This window comes from Anabrus simplex, chromosome 2 (assembly GCF_040414725.1).
Source record: "Anabrus simplex isolate iqAnaSimp1 chromosome 2, ASM4041472v1, whole genome shotgun sequence".
Taxonomy (NCBI): domain Eukaryota; kingdom Metazoa; phylum Arthropoda; class Insecta; order Orthoptera; family Tettigoniidae; genus Anabrus; species Anabrus simplex.
Window position 1 is genome coordinate 83660889 of NC_090266.1, and position 23430 is coordinate 83684318.

General features: G+C 39.5%; 1 protein-coding gene across 3 annotated transcripts in view; it reads left to right on the top strand.

The window, feature by feature from the left end:
• Positions 1-23430, top strand: part of LOC136864910 (transforming acidic coiled-coil-containing protein 3) — a 232925-nt gene that overhangs the window by 123329 nt on the left and 86166 nt on the right. For all 3 annotated transcript variants that reach the window (XM_068226474.1, XM_068226473.1, XM_067142318.2), the window contains exon 5: positions 3496-3620. In XM_068226474.1, the coding sequence (XP_068082575.1) occupies positions 3496-3620 (125 nt within the window). The remainder of the gene's footprint in view (positions 1-3495; positions 3621-23430) is intronic.

Here is a 23430-nt window from a genome sequence, read left to right on the forward strand (position 1 = left end):
GCCAGGAAAGAAGAGGACATCAGAGAGGTTCTGAGGAATCATTTTTGTAACCGTTACTGCAGCGGTTACACTAAACAAAAACTAAACACAGTAAAGGGAGGAAAGTAAGTGCAATTACACAGCACCAAAAACCACTACACACTCAGTGAAACATCAGTTGAAACTACGTGGATCTCCGCAGATAACAACTTTAGTAAATATCAGTAGGGCCAACTAGATGGCAATAAACCAGGAAGGTGGGAAGGGGCTGGAACCTACCGAGGGCATGGACATGGATTAGGTTGCAGTTTTAGAAAGAATCAACCGTGATCCTTAATTTTGAAAAATATTATTTACAAATGGACTTTACAAAATGAATTCCGAACAATTTCAGTCATGCGGAAGGTACCGTAACACAACTTGTGAATTACAAACTACATGTTCTGTGATACACACAACTATTCGATTTGATAATGGCTTCCTGTAAGATCAAAGGTTCAACCAAAATTTTCATCTAGTTACAAATCCTGTTGTACAATGCAATTTAGTAGGTAAGAAGAAACGTAATACGCTATTACAATTTACAGTGAAGTTAAACGTACTTTTCTAAACTCTAGCGTACATCAAGCGACACGGAACTACCAGAGGCAAAACCCCAAGGAAAATATATTAAACTACAATTTACATATTTAGCGAAACAAGAAACGGGGAATGCCTCGAAAACAAACAGGCAAGCCCAGCTGAAAAGCTAAGGCATCATAAATAATTAAGTGGCGAATCTAGGTGAGGTTAGGGCAGACTCCTATATGAAAAAGCAAGCGAACATTACAGGAAATTTAAGCTGGAACGGAAATCAAGAGTGCTTACCCACAAGGTGGCCCATCCCGGTAGCGAGACGACGTCGAAACTTCGGACAACCAGATAGACTGCTGACAGACCACAGACAGACCAAGACAGACCACGAATGCTGCCTCGATCTCCTTATAAGGGAAACCCTGGCCTTGGAGTAGCCAATCAGAACACATGAGTCTGCCTATCGCCACCCAGATTCACCAGTCACAACTCTTACTTCAGTCGCAAACTTTAAATACTTTCTCGAATACACATGATCGCGAATCTTCCATTTCCAGAAGTCAGAAAATACTTTCTAGAATACATAACCAACAAAAGGCAACACACCCTGTTCAAAAATTCACGTAACAACTTTCTGGATGCTTCCAGTAAATATAGAACTGAAATCTACTATTTACAAATACCATATGTTATCAAATATTACACTGTACAGGTTAGGTCATTACAAATAAAACATATCACCACACTTCAGATCATACAGTAAGTACTACGGAAGGTTTACAAATAAAGTCTTCAATAAACACTTTCCACTTTCCAGCACATTCTACACCTGTGACAATTTTGATCACCTGTTGAACAGGACAGAAGCAGATCAGAGAACAAAAGAACCAGCTGTTGAAACCTGCACAGAGGTATCTCCCATTACATGAGCAGAAACAGAAGCAGCCCTTAAGAAGATGCCGCAGCAAAAATCCCCAGGAACTGATTAAGTCAGCACGGACATGATTAAAGCAGCAGGAGTCCAGGGTTTACAGTGGCTACACAGAGTGCTCAATACAGTTTGGAAAAATGGCAAGATACCTACTGATTGGAGCAAGGGTGTCATTATTCCCCTGTTTAAGAAAGGAAACCGCCGAAAATGCTCCAACTACCGGGGAATAACACTCCTTTCTCATGGGCTTAAGATTCTTGAGAAAATCTTAGAGAGCAGATTGCGAGTCATCTTAGAGCCACAGTTTGAAGAGGAACAATATGGCTTCAGGCCTAACAGGTCCACAACAGACCTAATTTTCAGTGTCCATATGTTCATGGAAAAATATTGGGAAAAAGGCAAAGATCTGTTTATAGTTTTCCTTGACATTGAGAAGGCATATGACAGCATTGCAAGAGAGAAGATATGGGAATGTCTGAGAAAAAGGAATGTGCCAAAGGGACTGGTGGGGCAAGTTCTGATGCTGTATGAGAACTGTACCAGGTGTGTGCTTTTGGATGATGGACATTCATCCTGGTTCAAGACCGAAAGTGGAGTCCAGCAAGGCAGTGCACTATCCCCATTATTGTTTATCACCATCATGGATGACATAATGAAGAACATCAAGAAAACCTCCACCGGGCAAGTTGGCCATGCGGTTAGGGTCGTGTAGCTGTGAGCTTGCATCCGGGAGATAGTGGGTTCGAACCCCTCTGTCGGCAGCCCTGAAGATGGTTTTCCGTGATTTCGCATTTTCACACCAGGCAAATGGTTCCCACTCCTAGGCCTTTCCTATCCCATCGTCGCCATAAGACCTATCTGTGTCGGTACAACGTAAAGCAAAAAACGAAAACAAAAAAAAAACTCGCCTCTGGTGAACTAAATGCAGTGGCCTTTGCTGATGATGTTATTATCTGGGGAGAACCTGAAGTACAGTCGAGACTCAGTGAATGGAATGTTAAGTTCCAGGAGTTCAATCTCAAGATAAGCGAACTCAAAACAGTAGTGATGGCAATAAACAGAGAGGGATGACCAGCGAACATCATGCTAGGAAACCATCCACTAGAAAGTGTGGAAAGCTTTACATACCTCGGCAGTGTAATATCTCGAGATACACTAGCCACAAAGGAGGTGGCAAAAAGAGTGCAGAAGAGCTCTCAGTTTTACCAGCAAGTACGAACACTCCTCTGGGATCCCAAAGTACCAACAAAATCAAAGCTGGTGATGTTCAATCAGTACTTCATACCATTCTTAACCTATGGTATTGAAAACTGCACCCTCACTAAGAAAGACTCAACAAGGTTGCAGGCATCCGAGATGAAGTTCCTTTGGTCCAGAATTCAGAAAACCAAACTGGGCAAGTTGAGGAATGATGTGGTTAGGAAGGAAGCTGGGGTTTTTACATCATTGTTAGATCGGATCAGCATGTTCAGACTGAGATGGTTTGGGCATGTAATGAAGATGGAGCCAACAAGGACAGCATATGTTAACTTGGAGCGACATGTGGCAGGGAAACTGATGGTGGGAAGACCAAGAACCCAGTAGATGGACATCGTAAAGATGAACATTGCAGATCGGGGAATGACACTGGAGGACGTCATTAACAACAGAACGTATCTCAATAAGACAGAATGGAAGAGGCTCACCAACAGTACCCGGGAAACTCGAACTGTAAAATGATGATGATGATGATGATTAGAAATTGCTGATCTTCTAAGTGGCTGAGCAACCTTATCCCTGACTTCTCAGCTGTATTTTGAATCCTGAGCAATGCCTGTAGGAACATCTTATATGTAAAGTCATATTCCTGTGTTTCAGATTGTATAAACCTGGAGGTCACATTTGTGATCACTATAAAACTAAAAGTTTGCTGCTTGCCTCTGAACTCACCAGTATCTTTTCAATATACTCCTTAATTTTCATTTATAATGTAATGGCTTTTTGTTACTTGATGAATAAACTTTTTTTTACAGCGAGAAAAGGAGGAGCTGAAGAACAAATTACGTGATGTTGCAGTGGCCAGGAGACATGGTGAAGAGTCTGAAAGAAGAATAGACCACCTTCTCAATGAAAAGAGTCAGGCACTGTCTCAAATGAGGTATAATTTCAATATTGTAATCTTTAAACTCCTGCTTTTTTGTTTTATCTACTTAACTGTGTTGAGACTCCACTTCCACATAATATAAGAGCAAAAAAAAAGAACATTTAGGAACAAAATGAGCAGTTCAGAATATAAAATGTGAGTAAGTAATGCAAATGAGGTTAAGAATTCAAGGAACAATAAATAATGTATCATTATTGCCTGAAGAGTGGAAGTTTTGTAAGTATACTCATTCATGCATGTGATCCAATTTTGGAAGTTCTTAGAGAAGTTTCCAAGATATTATGGACTACCTATGAACCTTGGAGGGGATGTAGTAATTATATCCTGAAGTTGTCTTCACAAATCTTAGTTGACCACTCACTTGTAAAACAAAAACCACCTTAGCTTTTGCTGACCCGTTTCAAATTCAAATTAGACAGCACACAGGCACACAGTTTACAAAGCCCGTCTCGGTTGTGCAGGGTTGGGACCAACAGTTACTTTCCAGTATCATGCTTCTATGTATCCATTACACTGTAGTATTAGGTTGGAGTATTATAATATAAAAGTAACATAATACAAGTTGCAGGTCAAATTTTGGGAGGAATGTTCACTATAATTGTTGCCTCTTGTAGCCCTTAACTGCACCTTAGTAAGTACGTATAAATAGTGGTAAAATATCTTCATCTCCCTTTCTTCTCTCCCACTTTTCCTTTCGCCAGCTCAGCACTCATGTTCTTCACTATTCCTAGAAAATATTTTCAATGACCCGTTTACAATCTGAGGACTAATACTTCAAAACCTTTATTTATAAAAAGTGCTGTGACTGCCACGTAGCTCTGTGTGTTCCTAGGTGTCAAACACTGGAACACAAAATTATAAAATATGTTAATGAACGAGTGTCGTATACACTTCATATGCTGCCAGAATGATAGATGAGGAAATAGTCCTATCAAGCAAGACATATGCAGAGTTTAATTCCATAATTTTTTTCTATTTGCTTTCTTACGTCGCACCAACACACTGATGTTATGGTGATCATAGGATACAACAGGACCAGGACGGAAGCGATTGTGTTCTTAACTGGGCAAGATTCCCAGCATTTGCTTTGTGTTAAAATGGGAAACCACCGAAAACCATCTTCAGGGCTGTAGACAGTGGTGTTTAAACCCACTATCTCCCAAATGCAAGGTAACAGCTATGTGACCCAAAATGTGTTGCCAACTTGCCTTGTAAAGTCAATATAAAATACTCCAAAATGTTCGTCTTCCACTATAGGAGGAGGTTGGGAACATGCAGTAAACAACTGTGTAAGTGGCTTGTCATATGTCTTTTTATGTATATCACTCTTCCTTTGTCCTGGTAAAAATTACGATAACAGCTGTTGCTGCACTGTCCTACAGGTTGCAGTCGATGGCTGGGTTTTAGAAGGTACAGATACATGTGATGACACTTGCCATGGCTTTTCAGGACCTGATATTTGAGTACCATGTACATTATCAGAACTGCATGAACCGGTAGACTTCCCACTGTCCGGCATTTTTAACGTCATATTTCTTTTTTCTGTCAACAGATAGTACTGTTATGTTACTTCCTATGAGTAAATTGAAGTCTTTGTGTGTTCCTTGCTTGAAATCGATTGTGTTCCATCAATAATTTAGTTTCTGTGAACGCATTTTTGAAGAGGTGGCAGTGGTCTTGTTTATGTTTACATCGTGGCAATGGCAGGACCCCAGGCATAATTGAGATGAAATGTTCGTGGAATGTGAGTAGTTTGCAGATTGGATGAATGAAATATTGAGTGACTGTGTTAGTGAAGTGAATGGTGAGGAATCTAGAGTTGTTGAGTTTGATGAAAGTACAAGTAGTGAGGAAGATGATGTGTGTGTGTGAATGAAGATATACCATGTGACTAGACTTGGACAGATGATCCAAATACTCCCATAAATATGAACTTCACTGGTAAGTTGGAAATCAATCCACTGATTTCCAGACAGCTGTCTGTACCTCCTACAGAATTAGACGTGTTCAATCAGTTTTTGGTCAATGATTTTTGGAAACGTATCGTATATGAAACAAACAAGTATGCTCACGATGCAGTTATGGCTGGTGGGGATTCTTGTAACAAGTGGGTAGATGTATGTATCCGTAGATGAAATGAAAGCTTATTTTGCCCTAATCATTATAATGTCTTAAAATAATGAACCTAACCTCAATGATTATTGGAGCACTAGAAAATTTTATATTGCCCCATTTGTGGTGGAACGATGTCTAGGGACAGTTTCAAAAACATTTCAAAATATTTACATTTTTCTTCTTCAGTGGACTAAAAGAAACTTAGACCTGTAATAGACATGATTTTGCAATCAATCAAGAAAGTATTTTTTTCTAGGAAGGGAAATTTGTATTGATGAATATTTGATGGCATTTTGTGGGAGGCTTTCATACATTCAGTTCAATCCTTCCAAAAAAGGGCTCATTTTGGCATCAAAATTTACAAGGTATACGATCGTAATTCCGGATGTTGTTGTACTTTCAAAATCTACACTGGGAAAAGGGAAAACATCCTCTTGGGATTATCTAAATTTCTTGTCACTGAAAGAATTGTGTTGGAAGTGTGTTCAGATTTCTATGGGGAAGGAAGGGAAATTTTCATGGACAACTCATATAGTTCCCCTCACTTGTTTCAGGAGCTATTGAAAAGGAAGTTCTATGCAGTAGGAACTGTAAGACAAAATACGAAAGACATGCCCAAGCAGCTAAAGTAAGTCGAACTAAAGAAAGGTGAGCTTTCTTTCTCCTTGTGCAATGGTGTGTTGTGTTTGAAATGGAAGGATAGAAAGAATGTGACGATGCTCTCAACATCAGATGAGAAACCTGAGTATGAGGAAATTGTTACACAAAGGCAAAGGCGAAATGCAAATCCAAACTGAAACCAAGACTTGTTAAGTACTATAAACACACGGGTTGGGTGGACAGACAGGATCAGAGGCTGTGTTGCTTTCCTGTAATGAGGAGATATGGGAAAGGATACAAAAATAATTTTTTTTTTTTCTTTTCGATGTTGTAATGTACAACAGTAGTGAGATTCTGAGAGAAATCACAAAGACAAATATACATTTCACACAGTTCAGAAATAATTTGGCCAAACAACTGTTGCAGTCTGTTCAGCTCCCAGTATGAACTCCCGTTGGAAGAACATCAACATCACCAGGCGAGTTGGCCGTGCGCGTAGAGGCGCGCGGCTGTGAGCTTGCATCCGGAAGATAGTAGGTTCGAATCCCACTATCGGCAGGCCTGAAGATGGTTTTCCGTGGTTTCCCATTTTCACACCAGGCAAATGCTGGGGCTGTACCTTAAGGCCACGGCCGCTTCCTTCCAACTCCTAGGCCTTCCCTATCCCATCGTCGCCATAAGACCTATCTGTGTCGGTGCGACGTAAAGCCCCTAGCAAAAAAAACATCAACATCTGCTGAGTGTCCACTGCATCTGGGCAAATTTTATTGAAAAAATACCAACAACTTCAAAAGCTAGGCCATCCAGAAAATGTGAAGTTTGCACAGTAAAAGGGAAAAGATCAAAAACAGTGTATCATTGTAAAAAGTGTAAGGTTTGTAAGGTTCCATTACATCCAGAACAGTGTTTAGAAACCTACCATGCAGGAAAGAAAAAAAATCAACCAGGTAATCTGATGAGGAAAAATTCTAAAACTTTTATTTATCTTGCTGCATCTTAGTGTATTGGTACATACATATCCTAATTATAACAGTGAATTAGTAGTTATACCAGTTTTTTGAACTGAATATGTTATAAGTTATCTCACAGAGGATTTGAAAAAATATTCAATCCCAGCAGACACTACTGTTCTAAGGATATTCAGACTCTAATCAGTTAAAAATTATAATGCAAAGTGGGAGGACCATGCATACCATATTTTCTAACGTAATTGACGCACTTTTTTGACAAGAGATACAGGCGAAAACTTCAGATGCGTGAATTATTCAAGTAATTCAGATATTAAAAAAATTATTTACAATTCATTTGCATTTAAAAGGTACATCAAATATAATATGCACACATTTAGTTCAACTCATTTTTGGTTATCATTTGGTGTAAAATTCCAGCATGAGATTTTTTTCTGGAAAGTCAAATAGGGTACATCAGATAAGTTGGACATGTGGGTTTGAACTACTGACACTGGAAAATATTCTTCCTGTTAAGAGCTGGCAATACGACCTGAAGTGAAATAAACATGAACTAATAAAAATACAATTCATGTAAGTACATAATAATGTCATACCAGAAAGAAAAAAAGACAGACCTGTCCGACACGAGAAGTACCGGGCATCGAAGGAGGGACCCTCGTGGAAATTTTACTTTAGGCATTTTACGTTTTAGAATAACGTAAGGTGCAAGTTTTCTGCCATCACCTGTTACAGCAAACATTGCAGAACATCGTTGTTTTTCCTTTCCGGTAGTGTGTACGCTAACACCTGATGTTCCTTTCTCATTGATTGTTGGACTTTGTGGCATATGGAAACTGATTGGCATCTGACCTGCAGTTCCTATTTGGGAGAGCAAATATTCCTTTACTTTACACTTCACAATGACAAAGCGATGGAAATCAATTACTTTTTGGTTGAAGTCATTTGGCGTTTCTTTGTATAATGTTGTTCTTTGTCAAAGAGAAAGTCCATTTCTCTTCATAAAATTAATCACCCAGCCTCGGCTAACCTTCAAATCAGATACACTGATTCCATGTGCAGCAGCACCTATTTCTCGTCCTTTAAAATACAGCATTTCGTGAGAAACGGCATATCCAACGTTGCATAACAAAATCACATATTTAAGCAAATCCTCTTCTACTTTCTGGGCCTCGAAATGCTTTGCATGACTTGTTGGTCGCTTGAGTACACTTCTCTGCTACCACAGTTATAAGAAATAAATTGACAAGAAGGTCCACTTTTTCAATACAATGTATTGTTGTGTTTGAGTCATCAGTTCACAGACTTGTTTGATGCAGCCCTCCATGCCACTCTATCCTGTGCTAACCTTTTCATTTCTACGTAACTACTGCATCCTACATCTGCTCGAATCTGCTCGTCATATTCATACCTTGGTCTACCCCTACCGTTCTTACCACCTACACTTCCTCCAAAAACCAACTGAACAAGTCCTGGGTGTCTTAAGATCACTCTATCTCTTCTTCTCGTCAAATTTAGCCAATCTTGATTAATAAATTTCATTTTGTTCCGTAATGATAATTACCAAATGTCATGAAAGAAAGAAAAGTTCCACCTAATCAATACACATTTATTATAACATATATAACAGGACCAGTTTCGACCTCTTACAAGGTCATCTTCAGCCTGAGTAGAATCTTACATTATTTGCATCTTTTATATTCTGCCTCACCAATTAAAGTGATAGACCCTAAAATTTAAAATCATTGTAGTTGTGCTTATGCTTTGCTTAAGAATGTTTAAATTCTATAGCTTATGTATAAACAGTTGAATGTATAAACAATTTAAAATGCTCAAAATACATGATAAAATATGACACAATATACTACACCCTACCGGGCGTCGAATGGATGACCCACGCATAAGAATGCCTCCACGTAACGGGGTAAACACCCACGGATGAGATTGGATTGAAGAGCGGGTCGAATTGCTTAACGAGCTTCGGACCGCTCCCCTTCCTACTTTCTGTGCCGGCCCGGCAGCCTGAGCACTTGGGGAAGTGGTACGTTCAAGGAAAAACAAAAACAACAAATACTTAAGATGGAGTCTTATGTCTATAATATGAAAGTAGGATCTCTGGGTTCAAATGCCTATTGGATACTGCTTAACACTGCTACAAATGACAAGAATCATAAAATAGGGGTTACGAATATGAATTTATTCAAAATGACAAAAAAAAGGTTGACACCGCTCTATACAATGACTCTCCACATCTGGGAGGAAAAGAAAATAATAATCACTTTAAAAAAATACGAATCGCCCATGGGCGTCGCCTGCATAACGGCATGATTGAGGTTTTGCGACTTGCTATCGTTCATTTGTCCTCATTAATTCATACCGTTCATGAAATTTTGTACATTATTCTGTCGGTCACACCGTGAGATGATCTGATGTCCCTATACACAAATATTACCAGCTGTTCTAAGCACGGACATAACCGGGGCCTACACTACATAATATCATATTAAAAGACACATTTGCATAATGCATAAACAAACACAAATACCATTTTTGCTAAACCCCGGACTCCTCATCTGTCACCAAGACCACACAACGTGCACATAGGTTCTGTTTGAACTCAAAAATATGTGCACATAATTACGAAACATACACAGATATATGGATATATACACTTCATGCACACAGGAGGGCCATTCCTAGAAAAAAAACATGGTTATCACTGTCTCCGGCCCAAGGCGTACGCCTGGAGCAACCCGCTCAAGGGCGCCATCATAATCCGGGGTCGAACTGGCCGACTCCCGACCGAGAGGTACTGTGGGTTTCTGTAGATCCCTAGAATAGTTACAATCTCATATCGCCGGATATCTGGGGGAATCCCTACTCATTTATTAAATACCTTTAAAAGAAATCACCGTGATATTATCATTATACAAGTATTCTTAGCTAGGCCATTTAAACCAACCGAGGGGAGCGCGAGGTTGACCCAGGGCTCCAAGTTAGTCTTAACACAATGGTTTAAAGGGATCCCTCTGTCACGAGGGCGAGAGCCTGACATTCACAACAAAAAAAAACAAGGAAGGGAAGGCGGTCATTCACTTCGCACGGCCGTTCTGATTCTTCTCTCGCTCACACGTCTACCCTCTCATCTCGGGGACACGCATATCCATGGCCCGCTTCATTTGCTTATTCATATCATTATGGAATTCCCATGAAAAACTCTTTTTATTCACTCCCTTCTCATTATTATCACTGAGACTGTGGGCACGATCACTCCTCAATCATCTCATCGTAAATTCCTATTCGGCCTTCTCACTACGTCTCATATCGCGTATCTTCTTCCCTTGGGCCTATGGCTCTCACGGCTCCTCGTCCATACCACATAAATAAACTTATATTTAAACCTTCTGACCAAAGATTACGGACTCCCGCCTCTGGGCCTTACCCCGGCTATAGATTAAAAGAAAACACTCCAAACCATTATGGCCAATTAATCAAAAATCACGGGAGACTTGCACATGGTTCCTCACACTTATCTAAATCACACAATATGTACCTCTCCCGGTCGGGATCTTCTTCTTTCTTGCAATCCGTGCACTGATTATATCTGTAAGCTAGGCATGCATTGTCTGACTGACCCATGAGTTTCCCTGGCATATTTGACAACCTCGTGGGACAGTGACTACCAATATTTCGACATGTTTCCCTGCTTGCCAACACCATTTTTCCAACCTCCCCTACGGGAAACTCAAATATTCTCCTAACCTTGTTCCCATATTTGCTAGGACATTCTACATATTACTAAAAATATAACCCTCACGATAAGCTAATCATTAAGAAAGAAATATGAGTCGTCCGGGAATTTAGCTCCCTTGAACTTTACTTCAACATTATAAAAATCAATAAAAATTCCATATAGGACATGCATTAACATACAACATTTGATATTTACAAAAGAACGCTAATCCTATCCCCGGGTTATGTCATGCTTAGAAATTAAATTTGGACATCACTCATCTGTTTGGTGGCCGTTGTGTCTCCTCCCACGGGAGACCCATGGTGAAGTTCTTAGTACTCCATGACCACTCGGTAGGTGGCGGGCGTGCAGTCCTTCATCCCTGGTCCATACAAGTCCGACATCCTGGGGAACTCGTCACAGCTGAAATCTTACAGTAATCCAAGTGGGTAACACTTTTACACTCGTCACGCGTCCTCTATTTCAGAGTTTACACCCGCGTTCCCAGTAAGAATCGGGTAGCTCACGAGACTCGAGCCCCTGATTCGAAGTAACACTTTGGGTGATACCGAATTATGAATTTCACTGACTCATTAAACCGGCAGTTTCTCAGCCGAATTCTAATACTTGTTCGAAAATTATGCTCGCGGTTTTTACTAGTTTGACACGCAGCACAGAAACAATTCACCTAGGCTCGTTTGGCCTCCCGTTCACTACACAAAGGCTTTTGTACAAGGGTTTCTGACTGTAACTAGAGCACCGCGGGACACGGTGTCCGTCTCACGACCCGTGAAAGAACAACTGTCTCTCCAATGGCCTGCTCGGCCTATATCATCTTGCCCGCCGGAAGCTTGGGGGCGTCAACGTTCACGGTTCATTAAGAACAAGAGCTCCTTTCGTACCAAGAATTGACGATATCTAAATATTGCATCTTGTAGCCCTCTGTCTCCTCTTTCATTTGAGCCAGGCGTGCTGGACCTACGATCAGCAGTTTTTATGCAATTTGCTTCCCGCCTTTGATTAATTCATAGCGTCCTTTGGAGGGTGGAGTTACCTTTTAGGCGCGACTCTTGGCGTGGGTGACGCCGCTGTATCCACATGTGTTAGCGATATGTTACATCTTGACAGCTGGTGACCTCATTTCTTCCCCTGCATAAGTTATTACATATTTTTAGTCTGGAGAACGCAGAAAATTCCGCTCTATTCAATGGTGTGTCTCGCATAATTTTCCTATGTCTGGATTAAAATATCATTCCATTGTTTACGCGCCAAAGTCCGACGTTGGCACCCGTGACACGTGCATAAAAAACCGGAAGTTCCTTATGTTCGTTTGGAACTCTGGGAAGCTAGGCCACACCTCGGGGCGTATCTGACTACTCCAGCATCGCGTCCCCTTCTATCCCTCTCTGCAAGTTGAGAGCGTAATTCCGCGGGGGCTTGGCTGTTGCTTTGTCCTCCCTTTGTTCGCAGGCGCTCTTTTCGCGGGTTCCATTCTGGCATGACGCCGCTCGATCCCCTTCGCCCATACTGCTACCAATGACGCGACCTTTAGGAGTAATTTTAATGGAGTATAAAGGCCCATATTATTCCCATGGAGCTGTACAGGACACTGTACGGTTTCAATACATATATCTTGTTATGAAATTAGCAAACAAGTATAACTGAATGAGTTCGTCATCTATCTTATATCTTATGCGTACAAAGAGTATGCTTGAGCTCATTTTTTATCATGTATTTTGAGCATTTTAAATTGTTTATACATTCAACTGTTTATAGATAAGCTACAGAATTTAAACATTCTTAAGCAAAGCATAAGCACAACTACTCCCTTCAAATTTTAATTTAATAGGATTCAAGTCCTAATTTTGTAAATTCTATTGTATTGCCAAGGTTGATCCTAATAAATTTTAGTAATATCTTAAATTGACGTACATTTCAATACGGACCAAATATGAAAGTTATAACATGTACTGATTGGCTCAGACAGTTAAGGCGCTGGCCTTCTGACCCCAACTTGGCAGGTTCGATCCTGGCTCAGTCCGGTGGTATTTGAAGGTGCTCAAATATGACAGCCTTGTGTCAGTAGATTTACTGGCACGTAAAAGAACTCCTGCGGGACTAAATTCCGGCACCTCGGCGTCTCCGAAAACCGTAAAAGAGTAGTTAGTGGGACGTAAAACAAATAACATTATTATTAATCCGAATTCTCCTACTGTATGACCTTCTCTTCCTTGGCCTACCACTGCATTCCAGTCGCCCGTCACAATTAGATTCTCGTCACCTTTTACATCTTGTATTAAATCTTTTATCTCTTCATATATTCTTTCGATTTCCTCATCCGCTGAACTAGTGGGCATATAGACATGTACTATTGTGGTGGGCATTGGTTTGACGACAATAATTCTTTCACTATGCTGGTCGTAGTAACTTACGCTCTGTCCTATTTTCTTATTCATTATTAAACCAACTCCTGTATTTCCTCTTCTTGATTTTCTGTTGATAATTCAATCGTCGCCTGACCAAAATTCCTGTTCTTCCTGCCAACGTACTTCACTTATACCAACTACATCTAACTTTAGACTACCCATCTCCCTTTTCAGATTCTCTAACCTACCACAACGATTCAAACTTCTATCATTCCACGCTCCGACTCGCAGAATGTCAGTATCCATCTTCCTGATGATCGCCCCCTCTCGTGTAGTCCCCACCCGGAGATCCGAATGGGGGACTAGTTTACCTTTGGAATATTTTACCCGGGAAGAAGCCATCATCAGTACATCATTCATACAGAGAGGGCTGCATGTCCTCGGGAGTTAATTACGGCTGTAGTTTCCCGTTGCTTTCAGCTGTGTAGCAGTGTCAACACAGCTAAGGCCATATCAGTCAATCATCTAGACTGCCGCCCTTGCAGCTTCCGAAAGGCTGCTACCCTCCTTTCGATGAACCATTCCTTAATCTAGTCTCTCAACAGATACCCATCCGATATGGTTGCACCTGCGGCTCGGCTATCTGCTTCATTGGGACATGCAAGCCTCCCCACTGCGGCAAGGTCACATGGTTTGCAGGGGAGGTTCAATACAATATATCAAGTAAATAATATTACATCAGTCTTGGAACTAGTTTCAGCCACTTAGTGGCCATCTTCAGTCAAATAATATTAAACAGTTTATGTGATAACTAAACAGACAAAGACAATGTTGCAGAAATAATTATAACATTAAAATACATATAATAACAAAAATTATGGTTATGATCTTCTTGTCATAATATGATGTCTCTAAGTTGACTTAGGACCTCAGGCAAAGAAGTAAATATCTAATCTCTGATGTAGAACAAGCACAGACTTGCTGGAGGAAGCAGGCAAGCAAGTAGCGCACGTTGCATTCGGACACTGAATACTTGCGGTCCGCTGCCCTGTGCCCGTATGTTTCGGTGTAACTGAACGCAGCGAGTTTATACGATGCAGAATTACTCGAATTATTGCTCACTGTGGACTAACAAACAATTCTGAGACCACAGAAAATGCATGTCCCTTGCCTGAAACACTTGTAAAATACATTTGTACCAGACTGGAATAGAGTGTTACTAGTGACTTCTGCGCTCATTTTCTCACTGAACTAGTGCAGTGATATTTCCTACCGGCTGATAACAGCATGTTGCGCCCAGTATTTGGAATGCCCCGTTTCACATTAGGAAGGCTGCTGCCTGAGTAGTTGACATCTTTATTTCGAAATGTATGCGGAGCTCTGTGATGGATGTTCGAAGAAGTGGGTGCGTCAAATTCATGAACATTTCTCATTCTCCACTTTGGACCCAAAAATATTGGGATGCGTTAAATTATGCAAGGGCGTTAATTATGTGGGAAAATATGGTAACTGCTTCTAAGAACTAGGTACTTTATGTATTGCCACTAATAACTCTAAAACGAAGCACTTTGAATAACTGAAGAATGTCTGTAACTGGCCAGCAAGTAACTGGTAAGAATATCAGTACTGCCTCTAAACTGTTACAAAACTATCACTCACGCCTTTGTAGGGCCATGTGCTTAAAGCGAGCTGCTATGCTTCCCTTGGTTTCGCTGGGACGGTTACTTTTGTATTAGGGTCTTTGGTGCAACATAATATATCACCGGGCTGATTGGATCAGATGGTTGAGGTGCTGGCCTTCTGACCCTAACTTGGCAAGTTTCATCCTGGCTCAGTCCGGTGGTATTTGGAGGTGCTCAAATATGACAGCCTCGTGTCGGCAGATTTACTGGCACCTTAAAGAACTCCTGCGGGACTAAATTCCGGCACCTCGGTATCTCTGGAAACCGAACAAGTAGTTAGTGGGACGTAAAGTCAATAACATTATTATTATTATTATTATTATTATTATTATTATTATTATTATTATTATTATTATTATTATTATTATTATTATTATTATGAACATAATATTTCTGGCACAGTTTACCATGGTGGAATAAGGTACATTATCATGTTACGATATGCCAGCTGAGAGGCAGTAGTAAAAATTAGAATTTGAATATGGACTGTCTTGTTTGTTTGTTTGTTTGTTTGTTTGTTTGTTTGTTTGTTTGTTAGTAATTCACTAACTTTTTTGACATGAAGGACATGAGCAGAGTTAAAGTTGTATATTTTCCTCATTTGATATCCAATTTTGAAAATCCATTGAAAGACAAATGCATGAAATTTTAACTGGTTTTTGCAATAAGTATTGTGGACGAACATCAGTCTCCCTTGTATAGCTATTAACTTTGCCGGCTTTAATCTAGATATTTCAGATTATCAGATCACCAGCTCTTTCTTGAATTTGAGATGGGTTTGAAAGTCTGGGGCAGGGTTAATTCAACCCGGCAAGAATGGATGCAGAGCAAGTTAATCAGCATTGTATGTGTATATAAACTACTGCTTCTGGCAGTCCCCTGTGACTCTTTCCTACAAAATGAATAAAATTTTGCCTATTATGTATGCCTACCCCTTAGTCCCGTTTCTTCATGCAAGGCTTGGATGAGGCGAGATGAAATCATGTGGCAGTCTTTCACAGCTGGATGCTCTTCTCAGTGTCAACCTTAGTTGAGAAGCTAAAGAAGATGATTGATGATTGATGATTAATGAAATGAGTATGGAGGTGGAAGTAATTGGCTGTGGCCTATGAATAGGAACTATCCCAACATTTGCCTGGAAAAGAAAATGGGAAACCACAGAAAATCATTCTCAGGACAGTCGATGGTGGGGTTAGGACCCATGCGTCTCCCGAATGAAGAACTTTGGCTCAATAGCTGTAACGTGTTAACATGCGTGGCCACTCTGCTTGTCGTAGGTACGACATCGTAACTGGTGTAAAACCTTCAATTATGATGTTTGGTATATTTTGGTTATATTTTATTAAATGTTAAATACGACTCAGACATGGTTTCCCTGTAAATATGCATTATAAATTTGTATAAACTAAAATACGTACTGTGTATAAGTTTAACCTCAAAATCTATATAGTCGAAAGCTGTAGAAAACTCTTATAATGTTCGTATATGTTTGGTATATATGAAGGGTTCTAGAAACTTACTGTAAGGTTTATTATCCAGATACATGTAGAGACATTAGGAGTGTTGGAGAGAGTTCTATGTGTATTGGTAAACAGTAACGAAGGTTCTAGCTGGATCCATTACTGGAGTTATCCATTCGACTAGCTGGTCGGTCGATGTTTCGAGTGTGTTCCATTAGTGTGTTGTAAGAACCCTTCCAGAAATTGACAGTTCTAGCCGGTGGATCGAACAGTATACAGGAGGTACCAAAACTCGACGGCAAAAAATTAGGAATGGATTCCTCACATAGAGAAAAGAAAAAGGTTATGACAACATGGGTCCGGAAACGTATATTTACGGATTTATTCAAACTTTTTGACACAAATTAATGTTAGTAATAATTTACATATCCTGTTGGCTACAAAAAAATTTGAGACACTGGTTACAATTGTTACATAAGTAATCATGTTGTGAATGAATCTGATGTGAGTCTTAAAATACCTTAGCTTTCACACATCTGGAGACTGTTGTATCCGTATCATCTGCAGCGTGTACAAGCCTTGTCTCCGGCGGATTGCAAGAGTAACGTATTGCCGGTGATTCCTACAACAATTCGGCATGACGCCTAACTTTGCAGCTTCTGTGTTGTTCACAGATGAAGCGATATTCCCAAGAGAGGGATTACAGCATTTCCATAATCAACATATGTGGAGTGGTACAAATCCTCACGCAATCGTCCAATCTTCTCACCAACAGAGGTTCGCCATTAACATCTGGGCAGGCATTGTTGGTGATTCCTTGTTGGGACCATAGTTCTTCCGAATAGGCTTACTGGACAGAAATACACGAATTTTTTGCATACGGCATTGCCCGATTACTTGGAAGACATGCCACTTGCATCCCGTCAACAATGTTTTTCATGCATGATGATGCTCCAGCACATTTCAGTCTACCTGCCTGCAGGTACCTGAATACCCATTTTTATGAGTGCTGGATAGGTAGAGGAGGTCCAAGTGCTTGCCCACCACGCTCTCCTGACTTTAACCCCCTGGACTTTTACTGCTGGGGACACGTTAAATCTCTTGTTTATGCGACTCCTGTTCATGATGAAGCAACTTTACGTGAGCGCATTGTGAAAACCTGTCACTACACCAGGCATTTTTGATCACGTGTGTAACTCCATGCGACGAGTGGAGGCTTGTATTCAAGCTGAAGGTCGTCGCTTTGAAAATTTCCTCTGATGCATGCTCAAAGTGTTTCAGCTGCCGTTATAGACGTACAGTGTAAATGTAAAAAAGTTTGAATAAATCTGTAAGTATACGTTTCCAGACCCATGTTGTCATAAACTTTTTTTCTTCTCTCTATGTGAGGAATCCATTCCTAAATTCTTGCTGTCGAGTTTTGATACATCCTGTATATTGCAAGTAATCAACTTCATTTTCCGTATCAAAATTTAATCACTAAGTTTTACAATATTTAAAATTCTTCCACCGTTTTGATACTTTTTTTGCCTTTTGGCAAAAATTTTTTATTTGTCAACAGTACATGTTTCGTTCCTTATTTAGGAACATCCTCAGCTGTTATTGTAGCTTAGGTGAATTGCTAAGATTTAAAATACATTAATTTGCAGGTACGGTACATTGATTCATTGAAAAACTACTGAAAATACCAATTAAATTGATATTAAAAACAATGTAGGGGTTAGTGTGTTAATAATGCGAGAGCGGATGATTACATAGTTGGTTAGCTTAAAAACTATGTCTATTCATTTGAATAGTTATTAAAAATTTCATTTTGTTACATTAAAAAATCTGTTTGCGGTTAAAAGTTTTAAAAAATGTTTGACTTCGTAACACTGTTCAGATTTTTTTTTTTAATCTTCTGTTCCTTCCAGGTAAGTTGTTATATATTATGAGTTTGCTTATGGTGCCTTTGATTGAGTCTAATGTGGAACTTTGAAGCTGGTTGCTGAACAATATTTGTGAAGGGAGCTTCGTTTCAATTTCTTGCTATGGTAGACTCCAATTCTACTGTGACCCTGGAGGGACGTTGTTGCTGCTTTGCGTCTTGTATTTTTTTAAACTTTTAACCGCAAACAGATTTTTTAATGTAACAAAATGAAATTTTTAACAACTATTCAAATGAATAGACATAGTTTTTAAGCTGACCAACTATGTAATCATCCGCTCTCACATTATTAACACACTAACCCCTACATTGTTTTTAATATCATTTAATTTAATTGGTATTTTCAGTAGTTTTTAAATGAATCAATGTACCGTACCTGCAAATTAATGTATTTTAAATCTTAGCAATTCTCCTAAGCTACAATAACAGCTGAGGATGTTCCTAAATAAGGAACGAAACATGTACTGTTGACAAATAAAAAATTTTTGCCATAAGGCAAAAAAAAAAGGTATCAAAACGGTGGAAGAATTTTAAATATTGTAAAACTTAGTGACAACCTGTATATATCGAGCTGTCAGTCAATGAGGCAGTGAGTTCAAGAGAGTGTATGTTATAGTGCGCGAGTCAGTGTTGTTTATATCTGCACTTGTCAAAATCGACTTCAGGGTACTCCGCTATTAAGTGTTGTAGTGTCACTTGCTAGTGTGTATAATTGTGTGTTGTGACTTACAGTGACAATAAAGTAATTTATATAAGGAAGTGAACGTGTTCTCGTGTGATATTTATTTCCGTCAAATAAAATCGCATTTGAGAATGATATGCTCAGTAAACTTTTGCTTAATAATCCCATGAAGGTTTGAACACTTCAGTTATTCATAAAATCAGTTACGACATATAACACATTTACAATGTCATTTCTTAGTAGTGTGCTTGAAGTACACCATTGTAGGATCGCTGTATTCATTCAGTGAAACATTATTGGCAACAATGAGATCCATAACATATTTACCATCTTCCAAAAAATGAAGTGAATGTGTAGTGTGAGGATCTGTTTTGTAGATTCACAGTGAAATGTAGACCATCCACACAGTGAGCCACTTGCGACTTTTACCCTTCTATTTTGCTAAAATAATGGACAAGTTGACTTGATGTTTTTGAAACGTTCCTCTGAATTTTTCCATTTTTCTGCTCTCTTGAAATGAAGGATGGCAGTGACATGTCGTAAATTCTCCACATAAGTTCCATTAAAACTCTCTAAATGACAGGGGGCATCCTTGCAACGACTCTTTCTCAATAACTCGTCCACCCCTTACTTTCCTTATTTTCATTTGTCAGCTGTCGCAAGGCAGAGAAGATCTGGTTTTAGACAATAGTCAAATTAATTCTTATTACAAATCGTTTCTTCTGTCGTTAAATTCAATGTCAACAGTACCTGTGCTGTTCTTGAATGACGAGGCATTTTCTGTTGAGGTAAACCGATACATCTTCTGCTCCCAGTTGACTCGTCAGGTCTCTGAATACTGTGAGCTTGTACCACCTCCCTCGGTACAGGAGAATCCCACTTGAATCCCTATCTGCATGGAATATAACTGGGGAACGTGGGGTATAGATTAGTCTTGGTCGCATTGTGAATTATGCCCAAGTAACATAGGAATAACTAGAGAGGGAAGAGTAGAAACCTCACCAATATAGTCGAAGAGGAAAGGATGATCAACCAGTGATGGAAAAAGAAACAAATGAAAGTAATTGGGCTGAATTGCTATTACCTGAGAAATATTTTAGTTAATTACAATTACTAATTACTTTGTCAACAAGTAATCACTGATATTTTCTTCACATGGGGCGAATCATACTATAGGAAGGAAAAACCATCACTTCATTTTGTGCTGTTTAGAATGGAGACATTTAGTGGCTATTATCACTAAAGGATAAACAAACTTTCAAAATGATCACTCCCAAGCAAAGTTTGCATGTCACTTTTGGGTTTTCATTATTTTCAGGGCCAACTAATTGAAAATATTTATTCAGATACGCGAATGGAAATTCCTTAACTCCTTTTTCATCACATGTTCATTCAGGTTCCATTCTCAACCACGTAGTACACAATGATCTACTGTAAACTTCAACCAGTAACCACAACAAGCTACGACTAAATGTACTACTTCTACTACTACTACTAACACTGCTGCTGCTACTACTGCTGCTACTACAACACAAGTTTTCATTCAATCCCTGATAGAGATTGTTTTCCTCCTAGATGGTAATGCTGTCTTTCAGGCCAGGGAGATAAGTTTTGGAGGGGTGGTTTGCAGAGGTGAGATGGGTGCGGCCGTGGTACGTAAAGGAGGCATTCACTTCAGTGCAGGCGAATGCAGAACCATTGAAAATCATTCTCGGAACAGCCGACTGTGGGGACCGGCCCCTTCGCCTCCCGAATGTAAAGCTACAAGGCTATCCAAAACTAGCCGCTGTTAAACTGAAGCCTACTTTACTCGATAGTAAATGAACGAGTGCACATTTTATCCTCTTGTTTTATACGCTGGACTCCACGCTTTGCAAGTGCTGGGGCTCTAAAGTGGTCACACACTCAAACCGAAGTACAGTGGAACCTTGGATTGTGAGCATAATTTGTTCCGGCAACGTGCTTGTAATCCAAAGCGCTCATATATCAAAGCAAGTTTTCCCCTAAGAAACAATTGAAGCGCGGATGATTCGTCCACAGCACAAAAATATTTATTCGCATACCATTTCTGATTACATGTAATCACCAGATACGCCGAACATTACAATGCTCAAAGACACAATAAATTCTCCGCAATGGCCAACCACATGAGGGACACAGGGCATAAATTCGCTACAATAGAACAAGACCTTCATATTCTCAAAAGAGTCGATAAAAGTAAACTTATGACAGAATACAAAAATTTATTCATTTTCCTCGACCAACATTTCAATAAAGATAAGAACCTAAATGACATTATTGATAAAAAAAGCCCCTTATATGAACAGATTTTAATTCTATTACAAAATTCAATTCCCCTCATCAATATATTCTTAAAAATTTTCAACCTCAAATTAATAAACATTCCCACCTCCTCTACAGCTAATACACTTCCCTCCCTTCCCCTCACAGCTAGTACCTCTAATTCAAATGCAACCAATAAACCCATAGCCACACCCACTCTAATGCCGCTCCCTCCAATGGATTCTCACCGATACAACACGTGCAGTAATACACTCTCCTTCTTCTCTCCCACCAATAGCAGCTCCCCTCCAAGCACTACGAACAAGCCAATAACCACGCCTCCGCAAACAGTTCCCCCTCCAACACAAACCTACAGCTACAACACTCGTAGTAAGAAGTCTACAGTTGTCAATACACTTCATTCATAACGTACAAGTTACCTTCACCACGTCAAATGGTAAGTATACACGATCTCCGCTAAAATTTTTAAAAATCTTTTCACACAATTAATACCTTGTTTCTGGTTTCCTTTTACAGATTCAGCTGTCAATAAACTCATATTCTTGACAAAATTTTAACATCACTCAAGTTGAGATGGTCCACAGAGGTCCAATTTTAACACTGTTCTTCAACCTTTAATCTACAACTTTTTATCTTCTCATCAATGTGTTCTACATTTATACCATATGCCTATGACTTTCGTCCTTTGTCTCCTAGAAAGGAATATAGTGATCTCTTGACTAACCTTCAACATTATTTTCTCAGTATTACTTTTTGAATAAATATGACCGATCGTCATTCTCGTCAGGGTCTAATTGTAACCGCCAATCGCTCAAATTAATTTTATAGCAATCTTACTACTTGTTCATCACAGTCTGTTGCTTTGTCCATTTTACTTGTAATAGCAGCCTTTTAATGTCAATAATTTTAATACTTTCACCTTTGTAATTCTTCACATTGTAAAAAAATTTTTAAAACCAACATTGTTATTTTTAATGTTAATTTTAGTTTAAGTCTCTTCATGATTTTTAAAATTAATTTCGTCTTATTATATATTAATCAAGTGCTTGTTTTTATTCCGAGGTTAAGACAATGGCTGATGATGCCTTCATACTAGGTGAAACCTGTACCATTTTTAGTTAATAGATCAATGTAAATCATCCAAGACAATGACTTATTGTATTGATTAGGTGGTCAATTTAATAAATAACTTACTGTTATAATTCCAATCTAATACCATTTCTGAAACAAAATAAAACTTAAAACAAATTAAAATGCATTTTACCTTACAATAGATTCATTGTTGGTGTGAGGGAGACGAGAGATGACATGAGAAGAGATATTGTGTAACACGAATTTCACTAACGGAATCGCTGCTATCTGTTGGCTCACTGGAATTGTTTTCTTCTCGTGCAACTTTAACGGGCCTCTTTTTTAAGATTTCATGAAAATGTGACATTGCATTGACATTGAACTGATTCATCGCTCGTACTACTACAGCCTTATTTGGGTGGTGTTTTTCTACAAAATTTTGCACCGTTTCCCACATTTTGCACTTCTCCCTAATCTCAGTTGAAGTGAGAGATTCCATTGACTTTTCCTCCTCCTTTTCCCCGTGCGAGATCTCATCCATCACCTTCTCCTGTTCGCGATGCAGGTCTGTCAGTTCGTTGGTGGACAGTTCCTGGCTATGTCCTTCCACCAGCTCTCGAATGTCCACGTCATTCACCTCCAACCCCATAGTCTTCTCTAAGGACACAATTTCATAGACAATTGGCGGCTCATTTTCACCAACAATCATCTCAAAGTCACGTCCAAGAACACAGTCAGGCCTCAGCTTTCCCCAAGCGGAAGTGAGAGATCTCTTGGTGAATCCATCCCAGGCTTTATCGATGATCTCCAGTCAGTTCACGATGGGGAAATGATTTCTCCCGAACTCTTGGAGGGTAAAGTTTGTTCCTTCGGTCACTTCGAAGCATCGCTGAAAT